At 43.5% G+C, this 22,484-nt stretch overlaps 1 protein-coding gene across 5 annotated transcripts in view; it reads right to left on the bottom strand.

Annotated features, from left to right (window-relative positions):
- Positions 1-1,852: 1,852 nt before the first annotated feature.
- The window catches only part of LOC117430723 (plasma membrane calcium-transporting ATPase 1-like), a 49,211-nt gene continuing 28,579 nt past the window's right edge, over positions 1,853-22,484 (bottom strand). The window contains exons 4-22 of one of the 5 annotated variants that reach the window (XM_059003717.1): positions 21,889-22,146; positions 21,538-21,663; positions 21,313-21,438; positions 19,257-19,292; positions 17,257-17,418; positions 16,776-16,990; positions 16,191-16,433; positions 15,694-15,938; positions 15,030-15,258; positions 14,020-14,199; positions 13,658-13,745; positions 12,992-13,098; positions 12,400-12,591; positions 11,823-12,036; positions 11,002-11,213; positions 10,634-10,741; positions 10,350-10,532; positions 6,841-6,957; positions 1,853-3,175 (exon numbers count right to left, since the gene is read on the bottom strand). In XM_059003717.1, the coding sequence (XP_058859700.1) occupies positions 2,876-3,175; positions 6,841-6,957; positions 10,350-10,532; positions 10,634-10,741; positions 11,002-11,213; positions 11,823-12,036; positions 12,400-12,591; positions 12,992-13,098; positions 13,658-13,745; positions 14,020-14,199; positions 15,030-15,258; positions 15,694-15,938; positions 16,191-16,433; positions 16,776-16,990; positions 17,257-17,418; positions 19,257-19,292; positions 21,313-21,438; positions 21,538-21,663; positions 21,889-22,146 (3,341 nt within the window). In that variant the 3' untranslated portion in view covers positions 1,853-2,875. Of the gene's footprint in view, positions 3,176-6,743; positions 6,958-10,349; positions 10,533-10,633; positions 10,742-11,001; positions 11,214-11,822; positions 12,037-12,399; positions 12,592-12,991; positions 13,099-13,657; positions 13,746-14,019; positions 14,200-15,029; positions 15,259-15,693; positions 15,939-16,190; positions 16,434-16,775; positions 16,991-17,256; positions 17,419-19,256; positions 19,293-21,312; positions 21,439-21,537; positions 21,664-21,888; positions 22,147-22,484 lie in introns of all 5 variants that reach the window. The other 4 variants (XM_059003715.1, XM_034051105.3, XM_059003716.1 and 1 more) reach the window with 4 other exon arrangements.

The raw sequence follows: 22,484 nt of genomic DNA, 5'->3' as shown, positions 1-22,484 counted from the left end.
TGCTCGCTTCATTGTGGATTTGTAAAGCCTTGTTTTGGTTGTGTCATGTAAGCAGAGGCACATACAAGATTGAGCTAGTCAGTGCTAACAGGTGAAGGATTTGCAGAAGTGTTTCTGTAATTTATAACGCTACAGCTGATAAGGGTTGTCTGATTTTAGATCAAAATCTCTTTTTTTTTTTTTTTTAACACTAGCTATGACAAGGCAACCGGGTGTCTCTTAGCAGTAAACGCATCACTTCCTGTTCGCTCCAGGCAGTACTTCCTTTTTTTAGATGGCAGTTATACACCTTCACCTTTCCAAGGTGCCTCAATGCAAAAATGTCCAGCTTCTTTTGTTTTTTTTCTTCCTTTACTGTTTTTCTTCAATATTACTTGAAAGCCATTTTATTAAAACTAGATAATCTAAAGGAATATTCCTCTTCCTCTCAATAAATTAAACGTGCTGTTGTGTCACCCAGTTAGAACGGAAACGATATAGAAAATATATATATATATATATATATATATATAGAAAAAAATATAATTCCGAAACATCGCTTGACTTTTTGAACAGTTTTTTTTTTTTGGGGGGGGGGTTAGTACTACTGACATACCTTACAAAAATGATAATTATTTTTATAAAATTCATAAAACTTTTCCGATTTCCTCTCCTCTTTTGAGAAATCAGCCTTCAGGGATGTAGGATGGCTGTCAGCCAACAGGGAGCATGTGAACAGGACTGCAGGCTGAGGGGAGGCTTTGATTGGCTGATTAGAATTAAACGGCGAACAATTCGCCCAATCAAGTTGCTGTTCATGTTCAAGAATGAGACAGCCGTGATTTCAACTTAGCAGATTTTTTTAGGGGGTAATTTTAAAATACGATCAAACCTATATCTTTTATAGTGAGAAACAACTCAAGTCTGGGAGTACTTGGGGACCCAGGTATCACAGAATGGTATTATTATTATTATTATTATTATTATTATTATTTAGCAGACGCCTTTATCCAAGGCAACGTACAGAGACTAGGGTGTGTGAACTATGCATCAGCTGCAGAGTCACTTACAACTACGTCTCACCCGAAAGACAGAGCACAAGGAGGTTAAGTGACTTGCTCAGGGTCACACAATGAGTCAGTGGCTGAGGTGGGATTTGAACCGGGGAGCTCCTGGTTACAAGCCCTTTTCTTTAACCACTGGACCACACAGCCATTAGTGATGCAACACCAATAAAGATTTTGACCTTTAAATATTGGTAAGATGGTCAAGGGCTGATCCATATGTAAAAGGAGAGCAGTAAACTGGGGGCATTTCAAACTGAAATCAATTCTGAATTGGAGCTACCCTTAACTTCAAATCAGATTCCCATTACCAACTCACTGTTGCATGTGCACTGTAGCTTGATTTCCCTTGCAATAGTATAGTCTTTTTTATAAAGTAAAGGAAACATCCCCCCAACCTAACTGGCACAAAAACAGCAGTCCATGTTAATTTTACAGCTTACACACTCGACTCAAGGACAGTGTTGAAACCGTTACTGGATAAGTATTTAAACATACACGGTCTTGCTATTTCGCTACTCTAGCAGGAAAGAACCTTTGAACTAAAACTAATCGTCTCAAGGAAGGATGGGCTTGAACGGGTCTCGTGGTGTCGTCGCTGCGAAATTTCACAGCGAAAAAAGGTTAGAAAACGAAATGGAACTTCTGTCATTTAAAAAATCCAAATAAACGGCAATACAATTACAGCTGACTTTATACAGAGATTTTTTTTTTTGTCTTTTCAAAAAATTTGTAAAACAAAGAAAAAAAAGGATCTGGCGGTGTTGTGCGCTTAATTGCGACATAGTTTTGGTTATTCAACCCCACCCCCCCACCCCAAACACACTCACAGATAATTCAATTATAAAAAAACAACAACGCCCATCCCCAGAAAAAAAGCAAACGGATTTAAATTAATTTTATATATAAGAGATGGTTTATCTAAAAGAAAATATGTATTATAGTTGATAATTAATTTTCTCCTTAATGTTTTGTTAAACTATTTTCTAATGGCACTGGAGGAGGGACTGTGACACCTAGCTGCAGACAGGGGGCACTCATTGACTCCCTTCTGCATACAGTACTCTTACGGTGTGAGTACTGTATGTACAGAACAATTAATTCAATGAGGCGTGTGTGTAAAATATATATCTATACACACACACAAAGAAAGAAAGAAAGAAAGAAAGAAAGAAAGAAAGGCAGGCTCTTAGTTTTGGCAGTGTTGCAAAATTTAAAAATAAGACCAGGGTGGATTTAACTTTGTACCATCTCAACAGAGAGCTTAAAAGTATCTAAATCCATTCCTTATGCCACAGATTTTATTTGGGAAACTGTATAATTCAGTAGGATCACCATAGCGTGAGCTGGGAAACAAAAATGGCTGGGCTAATTTGAATATTTGTAGATTTTTGTGGTTTCACTTTTGTTTGAATTTGAAGTTCACATACAGTATAAAAGTATGTTTTTTTGATCATTGGATATAACTTTAAAACTAGAACCCACATAGTACTGACATTTATAAACATGTAGCAAAACCAGAGAGAGAGAGAGAGAGAGAGAGAGAGAGAGAGAGAGAGAGAGAGAGAGAGAGAGAGAGAGAGAGAGAGAGAGAGAGAGAGAGAGAGAGAGAGAGAGAGAGAGAGAGAGAGAGAGAGAGAGAGAGAGAGAGAGAGAGAGAGAGAGAGAGAGAGAGAGTAACTGAAGAAGTCAGAGTAGACCTGAGCTCTCCTGCCCAACAGCTGATTTTGCTTGCTTGCAGGCAAGACGCAGGCAAGCATGCACATGGCAAAACCGTGCATCTGGAGTAGTGCGTTTGCATGGGAGATTTGAGGGTCACAGTTCAAGGGTCATCAGACGGATGTCTCATGGCTGTGCAGGGGGCTCCCCGGGGATGTGTTGCCTTGGGAAGGGGCCACAACGATGTCCAGCGCGTTATTGTTGCGGTTGGGGGAGTGTGCCCTTGGACCCCCTTTTGCTTTTGGGGACTCGGAGAGACCCTCAATCTCAATGCTGTTTTCCTGTATGGTGGGGATCCTAGGCTCGTCCTCTGTAGATGGACCAAATTCAGGATGGGACATGAAGTTATGGATGGAGGTCCTTGACTCTGGCTTCTCGTAAAGGGAGCTACGGAATGCATTCACCACTTTAATCTGCAGCAGAGGGAGAAGAGAATAGGATAGGAAGAGCAAATGAAAAGAAAAAAACAAAGTTAGTTAGGGGCAATGGTGAGTTTATTTCTTTATTTTTTTGCTTTAGTGATGTTGGTTGGTGAAGTTATGGATTTATCTGCAAGAATAAAATATAAAAATGTAAAGCCAAGTTTGCATAATAAGGCTGTAATTCCATTAAGGGTTTCTGGTTACATAAATCACAAGAGCACTCTCGGGTTTCTGTCATCAGAACCCTGAGATAGCATTACAGCCTTATTATGCAAAATAATAGTAATAATAATAATAATAATAATAATAATAATGGCATTTTGGAGATGGAGTATGGGATTTTAAATCACTAGAGCCACAAAAGAACACAAACACATTGATTAGGAAATCCACTGTAACACAAGCTCATTGAGGTTTCCAGACATAACTCCACAGCACACAGATCACGACACACAATACATTCCAGGCAGGCATGCGTGTGATGCAGGTTCAGGTTTAAAGGCAACATCTCCTGGACCAGGGGGTTACTGTGACACATGCACTGAGCCAGCGCAGTTAGCGATTGCCTTTAAAATCCCTCCTGTCATGCCCGATGTGCTGCGGCAGGGCTAAGGAATTAAACAGGTTGTTGAGTCAAAATGAATAGAGCGCCACCTACTGGAAACAAGCAGTGATGCGTCTCCCATGCAGAGCAATGGGGGAGGGACCGAAATCTGATGAGCAATTAAGGGAACCTGAAAGACTTCGATTAGGACTAATACAGGAATCAGTGCAGGAAGGATTTCATATCCATGCACAAACAAGTACTGAGCATCAAAAGAAACTTATCACTGATATTTGGATAAAATTCACTAGATGTGATCGAAAAATGACAAACTGCAGGTGCAGTGACTTTTTATTGTGCTGATTAACAATCGACATCACAGATGCTGTAAATTGATCTGTCGACCTTGGGCAGGTGTTGTGACTCTCTGTCTCCCAGTTGGTGGCCTGTCATTGACAGAGTGTGTCTGGTTATACCGTCTCGCCAGGTTTGAAATTGCTGGCTGTGAGCACCCAAGAGGGCAAGCCACAGTACGCTGCCCTAGTCTAGCCTCCAACATGCCGATTGTATGAAGGTGCTGCTCTCTTGACAGACGTGGCATATTGTGTTTTTTTATTGCTTTTATTCAAGCTTGCAATTCAACAGCTGAAATCACTCCATATCCAGTGTCCAATCAACTGCCTCACTAATTAGGTGATTAAGTGCTTCAGTCATAGTCACTCAAGCGTGTCATGGTCAAGGATGAATGATTGAGTGATTAAAAAGAAACCAAAAACATTTCATCAATGTCCATGATTTACATACCTTATGTTATAATAGTGATACGTTTCTTTTGATGCTCGGTATATTCATCATCGTGTTACTCCACTAATTCACCAATTCCCCATGTTAGTATGTTTGTGGATAATTCATTCATTCATATTACTGTTTTGCAGGTTTGACATACTCTGCATGTTGGAGTGGTCAAGGTTTCCTCTCCTTTATCAAAGGAGAAGTGACCTAGCGCCACCACTAATGCTGCACAGACCAGCAACACCACAGGTTGAGAAGGGTCTTTTACTTTGAAGAGACTGTTAAGGAGTCAAATAAATGTGTTCCCTAGGCCGTATTTTAACTACTTGTCAGTGGAGAGTTATGCCGGCACAGACAATTCTACAGATTTCAATCCCTGCCCCCAGCTTGACAGAGATCAAAAGAACTTCACCCCAAATTCTACCCCACTGCAGGGGGGAAAGGAACCCCTCTTTCGTGACATCTGACCTACTGGGGCTCCATTATGAGGGCACAAATAGGTTCCAATTTAAAGCCCCTACCAAATCAAATTGAGGGGGGTGGAGTCAGAACAAAGGGTAACGTTCTCTAATTATATGGCCATGGTGTTGTGCCCCCTGCACAAAAGACAGGCAAACAGACAGATAGACAGATGGACAGACAGACAGATACACAGAGACAGATAACAGGAGCATCCCTCCCTGCGTGCTCTATGGGACCAGCCTGGCTCAATGCCATGGCCTCAAGCACTGGACGCACCAATACGAAGACAACTGCACACTAGACAGTCAATTTACAGATGGGAAGAATTTCTCCACCCTAACCCTAGAATACAGTGCCTAATTTCAGCAGCAGCTAACAATAGGTTGACACAATGTCCTTTTAAAAGATCAAGCAGCAAAAACAAGGCATATGATGTTCACAGTGGGTGAAGAAGCTTGAGTAGGGTGTTTTTTTTGAATGTCTTGCATTGTTTTCTATTTCAGGCATTGTAATGTCCCAGCCCATGTGCAACTGAGAAAACAAATCACAATGTGAAGAACACCACTTAGAAACCAGCCCCCAAACCCACGTTCACAGACTGTGGACATCAATAAGAAGGGAGGACACTGTACACTGTTTGAGTTACCTGTGCAGAAGGACAGAAATAGATTTATAAACCCTGTGAGATAGAGGCATGGCAAGGGACAGATTGAAAGAGATACAAGATTCAAGCAGTCTCAGTGATTTGAAAGAGAAGCAAAGACGGAAAAGACGTTTGGTTAAGTGAATGGAATTAAACAGGCCAGCAGCAAAGTGAAAAATAACAACAGCAGAAGATCGGTGCAGGCGGTTTGCCATTCTCATTATTGTCTCATGCAGTTTTCTTGCTAATAGGGCTGCCACCCTTGACGGTTCAAACCTGGAGAGACAGGGAGAGCTGAAGGTCCAAAGCACTTTTTAATGACTGGATAATAATCAATACATTTAGCACAATGGGGCGCTTTTTAAAAGTGTTTTCTACAGTCTGTAATTTACTCTTTAAATGTTACACATTGACACAACTCCAGAGTGCTTTAGAGACCTTCAATTATTTGACAAAGTGGGGTACTGACATTATAACCATTCTGTCTGTCCAGACCAGGACTGAGGCTCACTGAAACTTCCCCCAAAGTGGATTCTTTTGGTCTGATTGGGGACGTCATTCAAATCCCCTGCAGGAACGTGGAAATATAATATGGTATTTCATATATAAACACCATGGGATCAGTAGTCTTGCCTTGTTCTCAAAACCACACAGAAACACACTGTGTATTTGCAACATTACAAAGTAAAAATACTGTAACTTGTACACTGAACGCAGGATTTGTCAGACCACTCTAGTTAACATCTGGATAGGTGGCAACCCCTGTACTAGTCAACAGACAGAAGAAAGGCATGGAGCAAGACAGATAGAGATTCAAGATGCAGGCAGCCTCGGTGCATAAGAGAGAGAGAGAGGTGATGGTTATTATTAACATTATTACTGGCATTAAGTCATGCAGTTTTGTAGAGAGAAAGAAGGGCATGGAGGAGGAGAGAGAGAGAGAGAGAGAGAGAGAGAGAGAGAGAGAGAGAGAGAGAGAGAGAGAGAGAAAGAAAAAGAGAAAGAGAGAGATATATGCAGGCACCCTCCAAGAGAGATGGTGATTATTCTCATCATTATGATGGCCATCACGGTTATTAGGTCATGCAGTTTGGTTGCTAGAGAGACTGCACACTCACTGCCTGCAGTAGAGGAGGAAGCGAAGGCGGCGACAGGAGGGCTAGCGCTAGCGGCTGCAGCAGGATTAGCGGACAAGGAGGAAGTAGAAATCACTACATGGGTGGGGCTAGAAACAGTTTTTGCGTCGTGGTTCTGGCTGACCACTGAGGGCTGCCGACGCAGAGCCCCCGGCACCGCCGTCGAGCCCGTCTGGAATGTAGAAACAACGTCCATCTGCAAAGAACCAGAGCATAAGAGACAGAGCCGCAGAGAGAGAGAGAGAGAGAGAGAGAGAGAGAGAGAGAGAGAGAGAGAGAGAGAGAGAAACCATATTCATAGTCAGAGAATAAGAAAGCCTGCTGCTTTTATTTATCAAGGAGTCATAGGAAGTGAGAGGGAGGGCATAAGACAGGAAGGGGAGGGTCTCACAGACAGGAAGTGGCGGAGTGCAGGAAAAGGGGCAGGGGTTTTGTAAATGGGAGAGGCAAGGGGAAATGTTTGAAGGGGGAGGATAGACTAACATTTGTATCTTTGACGTCTATATTTGACAATATGGGCAGGACATACCCAATATAGTAAATGCCCTGTACAGTATTGGTCAATTTTCTTCTCTGGTGCAGGTTGGTTCAGGGCTTGCCTATGTGAAATACCTATTCAAACACTGATAGTACTGTAGCATTTCATGCCCTGTGCACATTTGTGTGAAAATGACAGGAAAGGGAGGGTTTATGGGACAGAAACAAGGAGGAGCTTGGAAACGGGAAGGAAATGGATCCCTATGAAATGGAGAAGGGAAGAGGAACACAGAAAACCCAGAACAAAAGGGTCGGAACTGTCCAAGGTTGTAATCTGGAACGCTGGTACCCAAAGGATATCCGAACGGGAGTCAACCGCTACTGAGAATGAAGCAAACGCTGCCAAATAAAACAAATACAAACCGAAAACAAAAAACAGCAAAACCCTTTAAAAACAAGAAGGCACTCAATAACAAAAAGCCTTGCAAAATAAGTACATTAATATACATAAATTAATAAATGCAAGAATAGGAGCTTCAAGAGAGCGGTCTGCTGAAGAACAGAGACCCAAGCAGGACAGCTCTCACAGAACGGTGTCTGTTTATCTTGTCTGTGACCGGGCATGTTTACAGAATGAGTTGGAACTTTTCTCTACCAAGCTGCTCACTGGGTGTGAATACAGAACTCAGTGAGCGACAGTGTGCGTGTGTTTAAGTGCTATGCTTCTCTGTCACGTTTCTGAGCTATTGGATTTTTTTCTATTGCTAACTGCAGCCGACCAAGAACAGCCTTGATTTAAGACGATACTGCTTCAGAATAATAATGCGAGTGTGTGTACGTTGTGGGATATGATGCTCATTGCATTAATCCAATAATGAATGACCCAGGAGCTCAGTTGAGACATCCTTGCTTTTCATTCTATGCGCAACAGCAATCAGCACTTAAAAGATGCTGGACTGTTACATTCATGACACAGCTGAGTGATGAATTTAGGTATTCCTGGACTATCACAAACAAACAATGGGCTAGATTGCCTATGCATGTTGCATTTGTAACAAAAAATTGCAATGCTTTAACTTGCTTCTATTGTGCTTAACTAGACTGCACCTTTACAAAACGATCATTAGGATAATTCATTACACAGAATGATTTTAATATATATATTTTTTTGTAAAAAGGTGGAAAAACAAATGCCAATGCTACAAATTAAGCAAAAGAAATAGCAAAATTGTGCAAACTGGTGGGAAAACAAGACAATAAATAATTCAGTTTTTTCTTCTTTCTATTTCGAAATATTATGCAAATGCAACACTGGAGTACCATACATTCATGTGAAATTGGCCCCCATGCAGGGTAGTAATTGCAATGTATTTCAAATGGTTTTCCACACAACTGGGGATCTTACATAATGGGCTTGTTTTTTTAGCGTGTTGCTATATGCTTGAACGCTGTAGTCTAGAGAAATCTGGGTGGGATGGGGAGAGTCTGTGGAGTTTGCGTACAGGGAGGGCAAGGTTAGGGGTTTTTTTTCTGATCCCCACGGTGTTGCTTTGGCACTGGAGCTGAAGATGAAATCACTCAAAAACAATCATGAGGAGAAAACGAAAGGCACTGTTTTGAGGTCAAACAGAAGAAAACCAACAAAAAAAATTCAAAAACCAAGTAAGAAAACAATGCTGCAACTGAAGTAAAAAAAATAAAAAAAATAAAAATGCATTTTGTACCATCTGTTTACTAGAAATTCAACGTTAAAACTTCCCTATAAAACAGTAACCCACATGTGTAAGTTCACCAACATGATGTTTTTTAAATTAAACCCAAGAAAAAAAAAAACAAAAAAAAAAACTCTCCTTTGCTGGAAGGCAGGGTGGAATTAAAGGTTATGGAAATAGATCTAAAAGGTATATGCTTCTTGGCTGGATGCATGAAATGATTTCAGGGATACCACCCATAAACAGACAGCTAGGCACTGAAAAGCATCCCCCATAACTTGAACCAGAAATTGTATTATCTTCAGGACTGCTCCACCCAGCTGGTAGACTGAATACAAGCCGTTCCTGGTCTCTCCAAGAAGGATAGGAGACACCTGGGTCTTTTTTAATGACCTAAAAACAGGGACGGCTCCAAATACTGCCACCATTTAACTGATAACCTTGCTGGCATTACCCAGTCTCCTGAGTGCACCATCAAAATGATTGCAATAGGTTCACGAAGAAGCAGGTTTTGTGGCACTATCAAAGTCTGTGGCTATTTAGATCATTAAAATAGATACAGTTCTGTCCTGGGAGGTGAGTGGGTATCATTTTACTTTGTGGTCTAAGCTGCAAATCAGAATATATTATTATACAGTAATAACTGAAATCAGAAAAGAACACCAATGAAAAAAGCCCTTGGAGGCAGAGCCCATTTCAGATAAAGATAAACACCATTAAATCTTTTCTCTTCTACAGAAGCAAAAACCTTATACAGCAATATCGAGGAAAGCTAACCAAAAAAGGGGCAGAGGAGAAGTTCTGCACAGGATCATTCTTTTATACATTAAAAAGGTCTGCTGCAGCAGTTGTAGTCAGGAAGCAGACCACACTTGGTCATTAAAGTAGTGCTGACACCCCTTGCATGCCAGGCTGTGCCTCTCATATGGTGGGACCAACACTGCCTGCAGGGAGTGGGCTTTTATCCAGTACACTTCGGGGTACCACACTGGTGACTCTTCTACAAACCCACGCCTGGGGCAGAGAAAAGAAAGAACTAGCCACTCAAGCGCCAGCCCTATCTCCTGCAGCGGATGAACCCATTGGTTTCAATCCTGTTCTACAAAACATTTAGGAAATCAATTGTGCCTCTGTGAAAACATTTAAACCATGAAGAACTTGCCAAGACAGTAGCTTCTCCTTTGCAAGGGTGCCCTGGATAAACCGTGCTTATGCAAAAAAAAAAACTCTCTCAGTGCTATAAGACAAGCTAGGAAAGGGGATTGGGTGAGAAGGCTCCAGGCTGCGTTCCAGCTGAAACAGGAATCAGGCTGCAGTGCTAGCAGAGCGAGCCGCTGAAATTGCAGCAAGCAGTGCAGCAGGCCTGTGTGTTGTCAGGGTCCGCCAGGGGGGGTCGTACCTGTGTCTGAATGCGGTTCAGCCCCCGGAACCAAAGGATCTGCCCTCGACGCATCTCCATCTCGGCATGGTCAATCTCATCTGTTCCCTCTGTGTACTCCTCCTCGTGGATGTCCTCCTTCGTGGTCCCGTGGCCTGCCTCCTTCAGGAACGTCAGGCGGTTTGTCGGGATCGCGGAGATCAGCTGTGAACGATACGTGCCGTGTTAATAAAGCATGCCCTGAAACCGTGATCAGGGAGGGTTGAATTTCCGGCTTTAATTTCCAAATTAAATGTTCCTCTCACCTGACCCCAGAGAAGCTCTCCCACCCCAATGAAGACACACCACAGCCACTGGTCAATGGTGAGGCCAGAGCAGGAGAAGGGTTTTCCTCCCAACTCCACAATGATAATCTGAGGAAGGGGAGATGACAGACTGAGAAGCATGCAGCTGTACCCACGCTAGTTCCAGTTACTCGGATCGTCGACTCTGTCGAGTAGACTGACCAACTTTATTTCTGCAGTAGATCTACTGTATTGACAGGCTACATGTTAACACCACCTCTATTGTACTGATGTGGTTATTGACAGGCACAGGCCCTGTACTGATGGGGAGCTAGTGACAGCAATGTGGTGTTATTGATATTTAATCAATGAGGTGTAATGGACAGTACCTGGAAGACGAAGGTGCCAAGCACCACTCCACAGAAGATGGGGTTCTTGTAGATGCTCTCAAAGACATTCCTCTCCCCATGGATCTTGCGCGCGTTGATCTCATTGAAGAGCTGCATCATGACGAAGGTGTTGAAGACGATGGTGTAGTGTTCCGAGGGCGGGGAATGCAGGGGTGCGTTCCGACCGCTGTCGATGTCAAAGAACTTCTCTCCTGGGAACGGGTCCAATTCATTCAAATTAATCGATTGCACCCGTACAGATGTGCAGGAAATGCAAGTCTGGTGGCTACTCCTTATTTAATTAAAGAAGAAAATTGTAATACTTTAACTTGCTTCTATTGTGCTTAACTAGACTGTGTCTTTACAAAATGATCATTAGGATAATTAATTTTACTGTTTACCAGTGAGTGATTTTTTACATAGCATACCTCAGTGGATTTCAGTATTGTGTGGTTTTGTTTTACCGAGTCAAGTTTCGTTGTCTATGCAGTATTACATATAACAACAAAATCCAGGGGTTATCACCAGTCCTGTGATGATTTCTGACTACAGAACCAGAGCGCCCTTTCGATTTTGGTGAACTGGTGGCTATACCAAGGTAAAGAATCTTGTGACAGATACATGCTTCAGAAAATGGAATCACCGTTTGACAGGTCGCTTAACGCCCACATGAATGAACTTGATGGCTGTGCTGTGTGGTGAAAAGCAGTGTGTTCAGTACTAGGGTCTCTCTCTCTCATTGCAGATTAGCGTATTGAACTCTTTGCTCTCTAGGCACAGGCAGCAGGATGGAAAGTGTGAATGTGTTTTGCTACCCGTACCTGCGAACAGCAGCGTGAAGATGATGGTGAGCTGGTAGACAGCGTGGCCCAGGATGTTCTTCATCATGGTCCGGGAGATGAGCGGCTTATTCCTCCCGTACGGTCTGCGCAGCAGCAGGGACTCGGTGGGGGGCTCTGTGGCCAAGGCCAGAGATGCCAAGGTGTCCATAATCAGATTGACCCACAGCATCTGGACAGCTTTGAGAGGAGAGTCCTGGGGGAGAGAAATAGTGTGATACAGTGAGACTGAGAGGCAGAAGCCAGACAGAGAGAGAGAGAGGAATGTGAAGATCATAAATCAGAGCATCAGAACACATACAGAGACAGAATCTGAAAGGTATTTATTCCATTAGCACACATTCTTAAAGGACTGAGAGGAAAAAAACACTTACAATTCTACAACGTATAATAACCATTCACAAAGTCGAATTGAATGTAATCTTCCAAACTCTACAGCATGGCTGTCCATAGCCATAAGAAGTGGAGACTGAACCACATGGTGCGGCACTACAATGTTACTCACTACTAGCGAAAAACAAGCTCCTCACAAAACACACAGCGGGAGTCCCTGTCCTACCTGTGTGATGCAGGCCCCGGTGAAAGCCACGATGACGGCCACCACGTTGACAGTGAGCTGGAACTGCAGGAATTTGGAGATGCTGTCGTAGACGTTGCGGCCCCACATCACCGCCTTCACGATGCTGGTGAAGTTATCATCTGTCAGGATGATGTCAGAGGCTTCCTTTGCAACGTCCGTCCCTGCGATACCCTGAGAGGAGAGGGGAGAAGAGGACACCCGTCAGAGAGAGGCCAACACACAGCCAGGGGAGCACCTGTGCAGGGTTAGAGATGCTGCAAAATTTTTGCAAAGAAAAAAAAACAAAAGGCATGCCAAGATTTTTATTACATGAGATTAGCTGTTATTTACTTCATGCTAACATTGGACTTGGCTTTCGCAAAGATAAAATGAGATAGCAGTGGTGGGGACCACCCAAGACGTAGCTTTGCTGTAACACACGAGCCTTGCACATTTCCCAACATTCCACACAGTGCGTCTTGCAATGGTGTGCATTAGAGTGCACCTTGCTCTGATACAAGAGAACTATCTACTGTATTTCAGATGTCTGTGTCACATCTATCAGGGTCCACTATATCCTATATAAGGTTACCATAGCAAAGCCGACGTCAGCCTTCTTGAGGGCGGGGCCATCGTTGGTGCCATCTCCCGTCACAGCCACCACCTGTCGCGTTTCTCCAACCATGCTGTCGATGATTCCTGCAGGAATTACTTCAGTTACCCCCTGCTGTTGAGTAACTTCATCTATCTGACGCATGTTATTAACAAAGACTCTCTCCCTGCAAAGGATTATCTTTGCTATAAAACTTTTGTTGGGCACATTCCTGTCAACAGCTCCAGTTTCTGATGCATTTGCTAGCCTCCGAATATCGTCTTTGAACCACCCCCACTCCCCACCACACACAGACACATGAAAGGCACAACAGATAAAACATTTTCTGGAGGAGACGAGAAATGATCTGAAGGCTCACGAAATAAATGCCAGTGGTCAGAGGTCAGATTGCCTCCTGGTCCCTAATTCAATACGAACCAAAGGGAATTTCTGCTCAATCAGGCCGAACAGCTGTTTGCTTTAATATATTTATTTACAACAGAGTCTATTCAATTGATATAAACAGTAGCTGAATAACAGGATTAAAAAAGCCATAGGTGTTGTTTTTCATAACCTTGGCACACAAACAAATGTTCTGTGTGAAACATAAACCAGGACTGGTAGTGCCACTGTGTAGAAAACCTCTAATTCTGCCCAGTGTCATACCTTTGACGAGGGTGTGCTTGTCTGTTGGAGATGAACGAGCCAGGACTCGCAGCTTAGGCCAGACTTTATCAAGACGTTCTTGTTCAACCTGAAAACGGGAGAAGGAAGAGTCAGAGAGACAGAGGCAGGCAGTTCAGTGCTGTGTTAAGCAGTACAGTGTGTGAGGTGTGGTCTGCAGTGCGACCATCTATTCATTGCAGAGCAGTGTCATGCGTCCACTGCCGGACACTGAACCACCAAACAATTGCTACATTTCGTGACACATGCTTCAGAAAAAGAGATCACAGTTTGACAGGTCGTTTAAAGTGAATGAACTTGGTGGCTGTGCTGTGTGGTGCAGGCAATGTGTCCAGTGCTCTCACCTCGCCCTTCTCATTGCGGATCAACGTGTTGAACTCTTTGCCCTCTAGGCACAGGAAGTCCTCGCCAGGCAGCAGGATGCCGCACTTGGTGGCGATCGCCCGCGCCGTGTTGATGTTGTCTCCCGTCACCATGCGCACTGTGATTCCAGCCCGCTGGCACCTGGTGATGGCGTCCGGTACCTGGTGCAGAGAGAGAGAGAGAGAGAAGGGTCAAGGGATACACTTGGTCACATGGATGTTGACTTTATAGAGGATGCCTGCAAGTGTTACTGCATTGCCTGGCACCATACTGTCCCATCATCATTAAGATAACATTCTGATAATGACAGTGTGTATTGTTAAGCATAACTGTTGCTGTTCCCATGCAAACCTGGATGCTCTGTTGTGCCCCTATGTTCTGAGCGGGCTGTGGCGTGGCAGCCTAAGCCAATGGGAGGGGGGCTCACAACGCAATCCTCTGTAATTATCCACATTGGGAGCTGTGATGAATCACCCCACACCACTCATTAAACCCAAATCAGCTTGCTTATTTATAGAATTAGAAACCTCCGAATGCACAGACACTGGGAGAACAGCTCGCCACACAGCACGCTCTCCATCTCCATCACTTCAAAAGCTGGTACACAAGACTGGATTTTCTACAATAAAGCATGACTTCTAGCTTCGATTTCTTGCAATACACGACTGCAATCAGGTTGAAATTTTAATCCTATACTCAAGAATACTCCAGAACTTATATCGCATTTGCAGTCCAAACACATGCTTATATAAAAATAATAATTAAAAAACAGAGTCACTGCATCAACAGGATTAAACATAGAGCAATGTGGTTGTATTGGGAGACTTTATTGTCACAGCATTCTTTTTTTGCATGCCCCTAGAACACTACTGGTTACTTTTAACCTCCTAGCTTCCACTCTAAGTTCCGAGTCTACGTGTCTTGTCCTGTTACCTCAAGCTGTCCAGACAACTGGATCCATCGATTACCCAATTCATCCTAAGTGAGTTACCTCCGGCCGGACGGGGTCCTCAATGCCCACCACAGCGATGCAGGTCAGGTTGGACAGGATTTCATTCTCGTTGTCCCAGTCGGGCTCCGTCTCAAAGTCCCGCATGGCCAGGCAGATGGTGCGCAGGCCGTTGCAGGCCATGGGTTCGATAACCTTGCACACCATGTCATCCCGATCCTGCGCCTTGAAGATCCGAGATTCACCAGTCCTACCCAGGATCCGAGTGCACCTGACAAACACACACACAGTGAGGGGGGTGAGCACAAACAAGAACAAAACAGAGAAACAGGCTGAAGCTAAACCAGCAATGCCCAACTCTAACCAAAACTGGGACATATTTTATTCTTCACCGTACAAAACAGAGTTTAATGATATTTTCTGGCTGAAACCGTAGAGCAGTAGTTTATTAATGAAAGGCGACAAACAATCTTCTTAGTAGAAAATAGAGAAGGTTTGCTGTATTTTAATTGCTTTAATTAATTATTTCATTTACCTCAGTAACTAAGAGAGAAGCACACAGGGATTTTACAACCACAGACATTCCTTCAATACTGCAGAGCAACTTAGTGAAATCTTAAACGTAGGAAAGTCGAAAGGTAGAGGAAGGGAGTATGTGTGTGGAGCAGTGAACGTGTCGGTGTATATTAGGAGGTAGAGCTCTCACTTGCGCAGTATGATCTCAGAGGCTCCCTTGCTGTACATGCGGAAGCCTGTTCCCACAGGGTTCTTCAGCACAGTGCTCATGCTCTTGCGTGAAGAGTTGAAGGTATAGACCTTGTGCAGCTTCTCTTCTGGAACCTCGTCTCTCACTGCTTGGTAGTCCTTCTTCAGATCTAGGACCAGCCCCAGCAGGGAGCACTCTGTCTTGTTTCCCACTTGACGGGGCAAACCACCTTCCTTCTCAGGAGGCTAGGGAATTACAGAGAATAGACTAGTCAGAAAGACAAGGGTGGCATATTGGATAGTTTGGAGGTGTTGGTATTTAGACAAGTATTGAAGTTCGCTGTATATTGGGCTCCAAACACTCACCAGTATCTTGGAGGGGTTGGTATATTAAGCCCTACTCCTGCAAGTCATTTGAAGGTGTTGGTATATTTGTGTATTTTGAAGGTGTTGATATGGGGGGGGGGGGGGGGGGGGGGTGAAATCACACACACTCACCAGTATCTTTGTAGTGTAGGCGGAGTTGACGGCGATCCCATTGACCAAGAGCTCCAGTGTTTCGGGTTGTAGTGCTTCCGGGTCTGGGACCTGCGGGAAGTGGGTGTCCCCGATGTAGGCCTCCACCACCGTCATGCGGTTCATGGTCAGCGTGCCCGTCTTGTCTGAGCAGATTGCCGTGGCATTGCCCATGGTCTCGCAAGCGTCCAGGTGACGCACCAGGTTGTTGTCCTTCATCATTTTCTACAGGAGTGAACAGTAGGGTGGGAATAGGTGTTACTTTCTAGAAGTGTTTCACCAATTCCAAGCATTTAAAATAAAATAAATACACAATGTGCTTGAAATTATCAGGCATTAAACATCCATAAAGACCACTTCTTGGTGCTTTATAAGCAGAGCTACATTCAACTAAGCAGTACAGTGTGCGAGGTATGGTCTGCAATGTGTCGAACTAAGCAACTACCTCTTCTGTGTTAGCTTATATCAACAGGCAACTACAAGAAAAGAAAAGTTCAGGACTGTTTGCAATTGCATAGCTGAAGGCATCCCTGATTTGGCAGCAGTATTTGTGCTGAGGTGCGTTACCTTGACGGAGTATGCAAGCGAGATGGTGACAGCCAAGGGCAGCCCCTCGGGAACGGCCACCACAAGCACGGTCACTCCGATGATGAAGAACTTCACGAAGAACTGGATGTAGATTGGGGTGCATTCCTTCGTCCACGCATATCCACGAACCCCAAAGGTGTCGATGACAAAGTACAGGATCAGGATAATCACCGTCACAGCCGACATGATCAGGCCTGGAGAGACACACACACGGTCAAGATTAAGCTGCGGCTAGGGTTGTGCAGCAGCCTGAAAAATTATTCCACTCTTTTGACAGCTCTTTCTTCAATAGTACTCAAGTTGTAGTCATGACTTACTGAAACACCAGTTCAAAACTTCCAAACCTGACCAGTATGCAAGACTTTCTAAAAAAATGTCTCCCCCTAAAACTTCTCAGTGAAATTAATTTGACTTTTTTTTTTTTTTTTTTTTTAATTTATAAAATAAGTGGAGTGCTCACCCGCTTTGCCGATCTGTACTGCTAGTTTGGTAAGCTTGCCCTGAAGCACTGATTTTTCCTTCTTGGTGACGTTAACTTTCTTCACCTCCTTCTCCTCACACTCCACTCCTTCCTCACTTTTCAGAGGCTGTATCTCCAGGGCCACTCCATCCTGGGCTTTCGCTGCACAGAGAGGAGGAAGTGGGAGAGAGAGAGAAAAGATTGTGGGGGGAGAGAGAGATAAGTATGTCTATTTAGTGCTCATGAGAAGAAAGGGATAACTGCACAGGCATACTGTGTGGCAGGAGCTATTCTATGCTGTGTAAGCATTCCCACAAAATCCCTAATTGTTAATGGGCACTCAGCCCGCTACACCAACACCTGCATACAGTGGTCACTTTAGACAGGGTACTATGTGCTGCAGCAATGTACAAAATGTGTTGTAATCTTTTTTTTTTTTTTTTAGCATCTTGATGACAAAGAATTGGACTGTCATTGGTTCTTTAAGGCCTGACTGGAATGCCAAACTCTGGAGTGAGGTTGTGACCATGACAACTCTCCCACTGATAAGCTCTCTCCTTGCTTACCTACGTTTTCCATTGACTGCTTTCATGCAACAGAAAAACACAGGCAAGTCCAGTGGTTTCTATACAGAGTTTGTTTGCTTCAACACAGAACCGATCAAAGAGAGTCACGAGACTGACAAACAGCGACACACGGACTGACGGACTGACTGACGGACGCACGGACAAACGCACGCACGGAAAGGAAGGGCGAGCGCATCACAGGCTGGACGACAAAGCAAGCTGAAACTGCCGAAAAGAAAGAAAAAAAAAGCGTGAGGAGGGAGTGATACAGAGAGGTGATAAACAAACGTGATGAGATCCTCGGCACACCCTGAAAGAAGAGACCACATTGAAAATCACAACCAGAATGGAGATTCACAGCCCATGGAACAGGAAGGGTGCAACTCCTACTATCCTGCTTTTAAAAATAGACTTTTGAGCCCTTTGGTTGTCGCTGAAAAATAAGCTGTTGTGTTTTATAATTGAGTGTTTAAGTTATGGATACATTATCAACAGTGAATCCGCTGCAAATGTTTCTGGAAAGAAAACAGTACTGTGTTCCACCAGAAACAGTTGCTTCCATTTCCACAAGGGATGGGGCCACATGCTACTTCTGAAGTGTCGGTAGAGGATGGGGGTGGGGTGGGTGACGCAGCAAAATCTAATTTCAGATATTATCTTTGAGCCACCGACTTCTACAGCTGCTCAATCCTTGGGGGATGACAGCACCATAGGAACAGGGAGGAAGAACTTGGCTTTTATAATATGGTAAACACTCTGAGGCCACACAGATCACACCTGCCATTAAAGAGTGCGTGGCTTTCTCACTTAGTGGCACTCAGCCTAATGCACGCAATGCCTTGGAGATCTGTAAACAACCTGAGCAAGCTCCTAATTAAAGCCTAATTAGCAAAGCTTACAGCATTTTTATTACTGAATAAGCAAAGCATAGCAGAGATCTTTTGTCTCTTCTAGCTTTTTAATTACATATTGCCTACAGTTCAGAAAGCTTATTTCCATTTTGGCCAGCTAATATATAACAATATATTTAACATCCATTGCTCATGGATGACTGATGGAAAAAAAAAAAACATCTTATTTTTAAGACTTAACATACTCTTGTCCACAAACAATAAACTTAAACCAAATACTTAGCATTTTGGATGATTGATTTGCAGACCCATCTCTCTAACAAATACAGACTGTAAAATTCTCAGTCAACTTAGTAAAACATCCAAAAACACCAAGAGCCATGTGTATAAGCCCTTTGAAAAACAAAGGTTTCATTTCTTTATTACAGATACGAGTTGCACCCTTTTACAAGAAAGCTGGGCAAGTATCTCCTGCAGCATTGCAGAAGAGCGACAGAGTGAGGAGAGAAAGAAAGAGAGAGAGAAAGAAAGACGTGACTCCAAAACTGTGCTTCTGGATGGGAGGGGAGGAGGGGAGGGTTACCTTTGTTGCGATTTTCTGCAGGTCCTTGTTTTTTGCCTGTTTAAACAGAGAAAGAGGGTGGAGCGCTGATCACATGATTAAAAAAATAAAATAAAAAGAACTACTACTCGTCACAAGCATGAAACAACAGATTGCAAGTGTCATATTCTGTTGGCAAAGACCGGGGCTTTGTACAATACCAAACACATTGTGAACCAAATGTCCCTCCTCCATCTTGGTAAGGGGGAGTGTGTGTCAAGAAATTTGGAGGTTAAAGCATGTCCAAATAAACCCCAAATATAACTTAGTATTAATGGAAGATATGCCACTTGAAGGCCAATTATTGGAAGTTTTTTCAGGGCAGGTTATTTCTTTCCTGGCCTTTCCCATTTGAAATGACACGCTGGGTCCAATCCAGTTCGCTGTTTAACTGGGAAGATCATTTTGGAAAACATTTTTTTATGTTACAAAGTGGTGTATGTGGAGTAGCATTTACACATTCATTCAATCTAAATAAACATTGCTCCACATTCACTGCATGTATTCATAAAATGACAACCTCCCTCCAGCTAAAAGGGTTAATTGAACCGAGATCTTTATGACATCCCCACATTCACAAGGTGAGCCTGCTAAATAGGGCTGGGCAAAAGAAAAACCCATGCAAGATGGACAAACCACCTCACTTTTGAGTGAGTTACACGCATCGGTTTATATGACAAAGGTCAGGGTTGCATTGTTCCTATAAATACTTGAATTCAATATTCAGTAAGGCTTGCAGGCCTTAGGTGAGCTTAGAGAACCTTCCCTTAGACTTTACCAAACCCTTTACAATACAGCCACAGGCAGAGACATGTGGGAATGTGAAAGACTATTTCATGACTGTAATAAACATTGGAGCGAGAAAGAAGGGTGGGGAAGAGACGTTAATTGAGTGCTGGAGTCTGGGAATGAAATGCAAAAAAATGTAATTCAAATAAATAAACTGAAATAAAATGATTAGTAAATGCTTATTAAGAAGGATGATTTAAAAAAAAAAAATACAAAAATGAGTCTGGAATATCTGTAACTGACCAATCTTGAGAAACTAACTATAATCCAGTAAGCTCCTCCTAGCCAAATCAAGAGGCTTCTTTTGTGGAGATTGTTCTTGACAGAAAACTAAAATGTCGCATACCATTTTGTTTACTACGTGACGACTGCCTGCAAAATTAGACATGATTTACAATTAAAATGGTCAATGAATTAAAACGTGTGTTCTGTTCTTTGGGGCCTCGGTGACGTTGCTGATTTTCAAGTCTATAGACAGATCTACAATATTTTAAACGGTTTCTGGGAGAATCTGGAAATGTGCTCAGTGCGTAGGGGATGGCGAGAGATGCAGCAGTGACTAGAAAGGGAATGCAGAAGTATGAATGTGAATCGGACTACAGAACCCACAATGCAGTGGTATGCTTGTGTTGACGAGGAGGTGGTGTATTCTGGGAGTTGTAGTCATTTTTGTCAGGAGATATGCATATGTATGGATTTGGACTTTATTGCCCAGAGACTGATAAAAGCCACAAAAAAAGCAGGGGCTTTTAAAAAGGAAAAAAAACAACACAGCATTGGAATTGTGAGCCATGTTTGGACAGTGGTCTCTGCCTTTTCCAAATCCTGAAATACTAGCAATGTGGGCTCTTCAATAGGCTTTCCTCAAAGAATCAATCTACCAAGCAGACAAACGAACCCTGCAAACGTGCACGTCATTAAGTACTTGTCAGGCGTATCTCTCAGGCTCTCCAAGACCTGTAAGAACTGCATTCAGCCTTCTCATTTAACTTTTTAATTTAGTTTATTTTTTTCGTTTCGGTTTTAAGCCAGCTGTATATTTGCAGTGTCGTTCTGCATCCCACAGTTGAAACGACCTTAGCGGACATTACATCACATTCAGGTTTAGTCAAGAATACGTGTGTGGGTATGCAAGCGATTTAAAAGATACTATACTGTTTAACATTGCATCAAAGCTCAATCAAATATACAATACACAGTAATTATATAGATTGATAAATAGATCCATATTCTGGGGTTTGCTCATTACCTTTCTTCAACTTCTTCTCCTCCTCATCCCCTCCAGCCCCGAGCAGGGTGAAGATGATGCCAGTCTGAGAGTTCAAGCCGACTGCTGTCACCACCATGCGACCGGAGCCCTCCATCACGTGAGTCCCTGAGAGAGAGAGAAACCCACGCCCAAGTTAGAGGCCAGGACTGGAAGGGAGGAAGCACTGAAAAAGAAAAGTCTTGAAAAGCAAGCGGGCGTTCTCACCGGACAGCAGCATGGGATCATTTTCAACTGACTTCTTGACATGATCCGACTCGCCGGTCAGGGAGCTCTCATCAATCTTCAGGTCGTTGCACTGAATGAGAACGCCATCTGCTGGCAACAGATCACCTGAAGAGGGGAGGGGGGAGGGGGGAGAGTTACTGACTGGGCATGTCTTCAGAAATCCCCTCATTGTATGTGCTATAGCCTACTCCCTGCTATACCCAAATGTTTAGTTTGATTATAACTTGTAAATAAAATTAAATTAATAGGTCCCCAGTGTATTCAATCAAAAATGATTTTGATGATCTTCCACCCCCTTCATGCTCACTCAAACTCTTGTGCGATACCTACCGTATTTGATCTGGGCGATGTCCCCCACCACAATCTCAGCCACAGGAATCTGGATGACCTGGCCCTTGCGAATGACGGTGAATTTCTGCTCCTGCTCGATGCGGCTCTGCAGCCCCCTGAACTGCTTCTCTTTGCTCCAGTCGTTAAAGGCTGTTACCAGGACTACGATAATGACAGAGAAGAGAATTGCAGCCCCCTCGATCCAGCCAGCCTGGGCCTCGCCCTCGTCCTCTATTCCCCCGCTTACCTGACCGCATTCTGAGGAACAAAAGCACAGCACTCAACGATGGTCCAACCCTGATGGAACCCCTCTGAACCTGCTCCATCTCAAATGGTTAATGAGGCATGAGCTAATCTAAAAGCCTCACGTGGAGGCCCAATGACAATTTATAATAGTAACACCAGTCAATGGCGTAACTGTGGTTTCAAAAGTGGAGGGGATAGTTTCTGTACCTGGGGCATATAGCAATAACATTAAAAATAAACGTACATTTAATTCAGATTGGCGCCTTTGAGGTTGTGAACTCCCACTTTGGAGGGTGGGTATATCACAGCCACTTTACGGCAATATGATCCCAATGTTCAAACAGAACATG

Source organism: Acipenser ruthenus, chromosome 29 (assembly GCF_902713425.1).
Source record: "Acipenser ruthenus chromosome 29, fAciRut3.2 maternal haplotype, whole genome shotgun sequence".
Classification (NCBI taxonomy): Eukaryota; Metazoa; Chordata; class Actinopteri; order Acipenseriformes; family Acipenseridae; genus Acipenser; species Acipenser ruthenus.
Note: the sequence above shows the minus strand (reverse complement) of the source record. Positions and strands in the feature narration are given on the sequence as shown.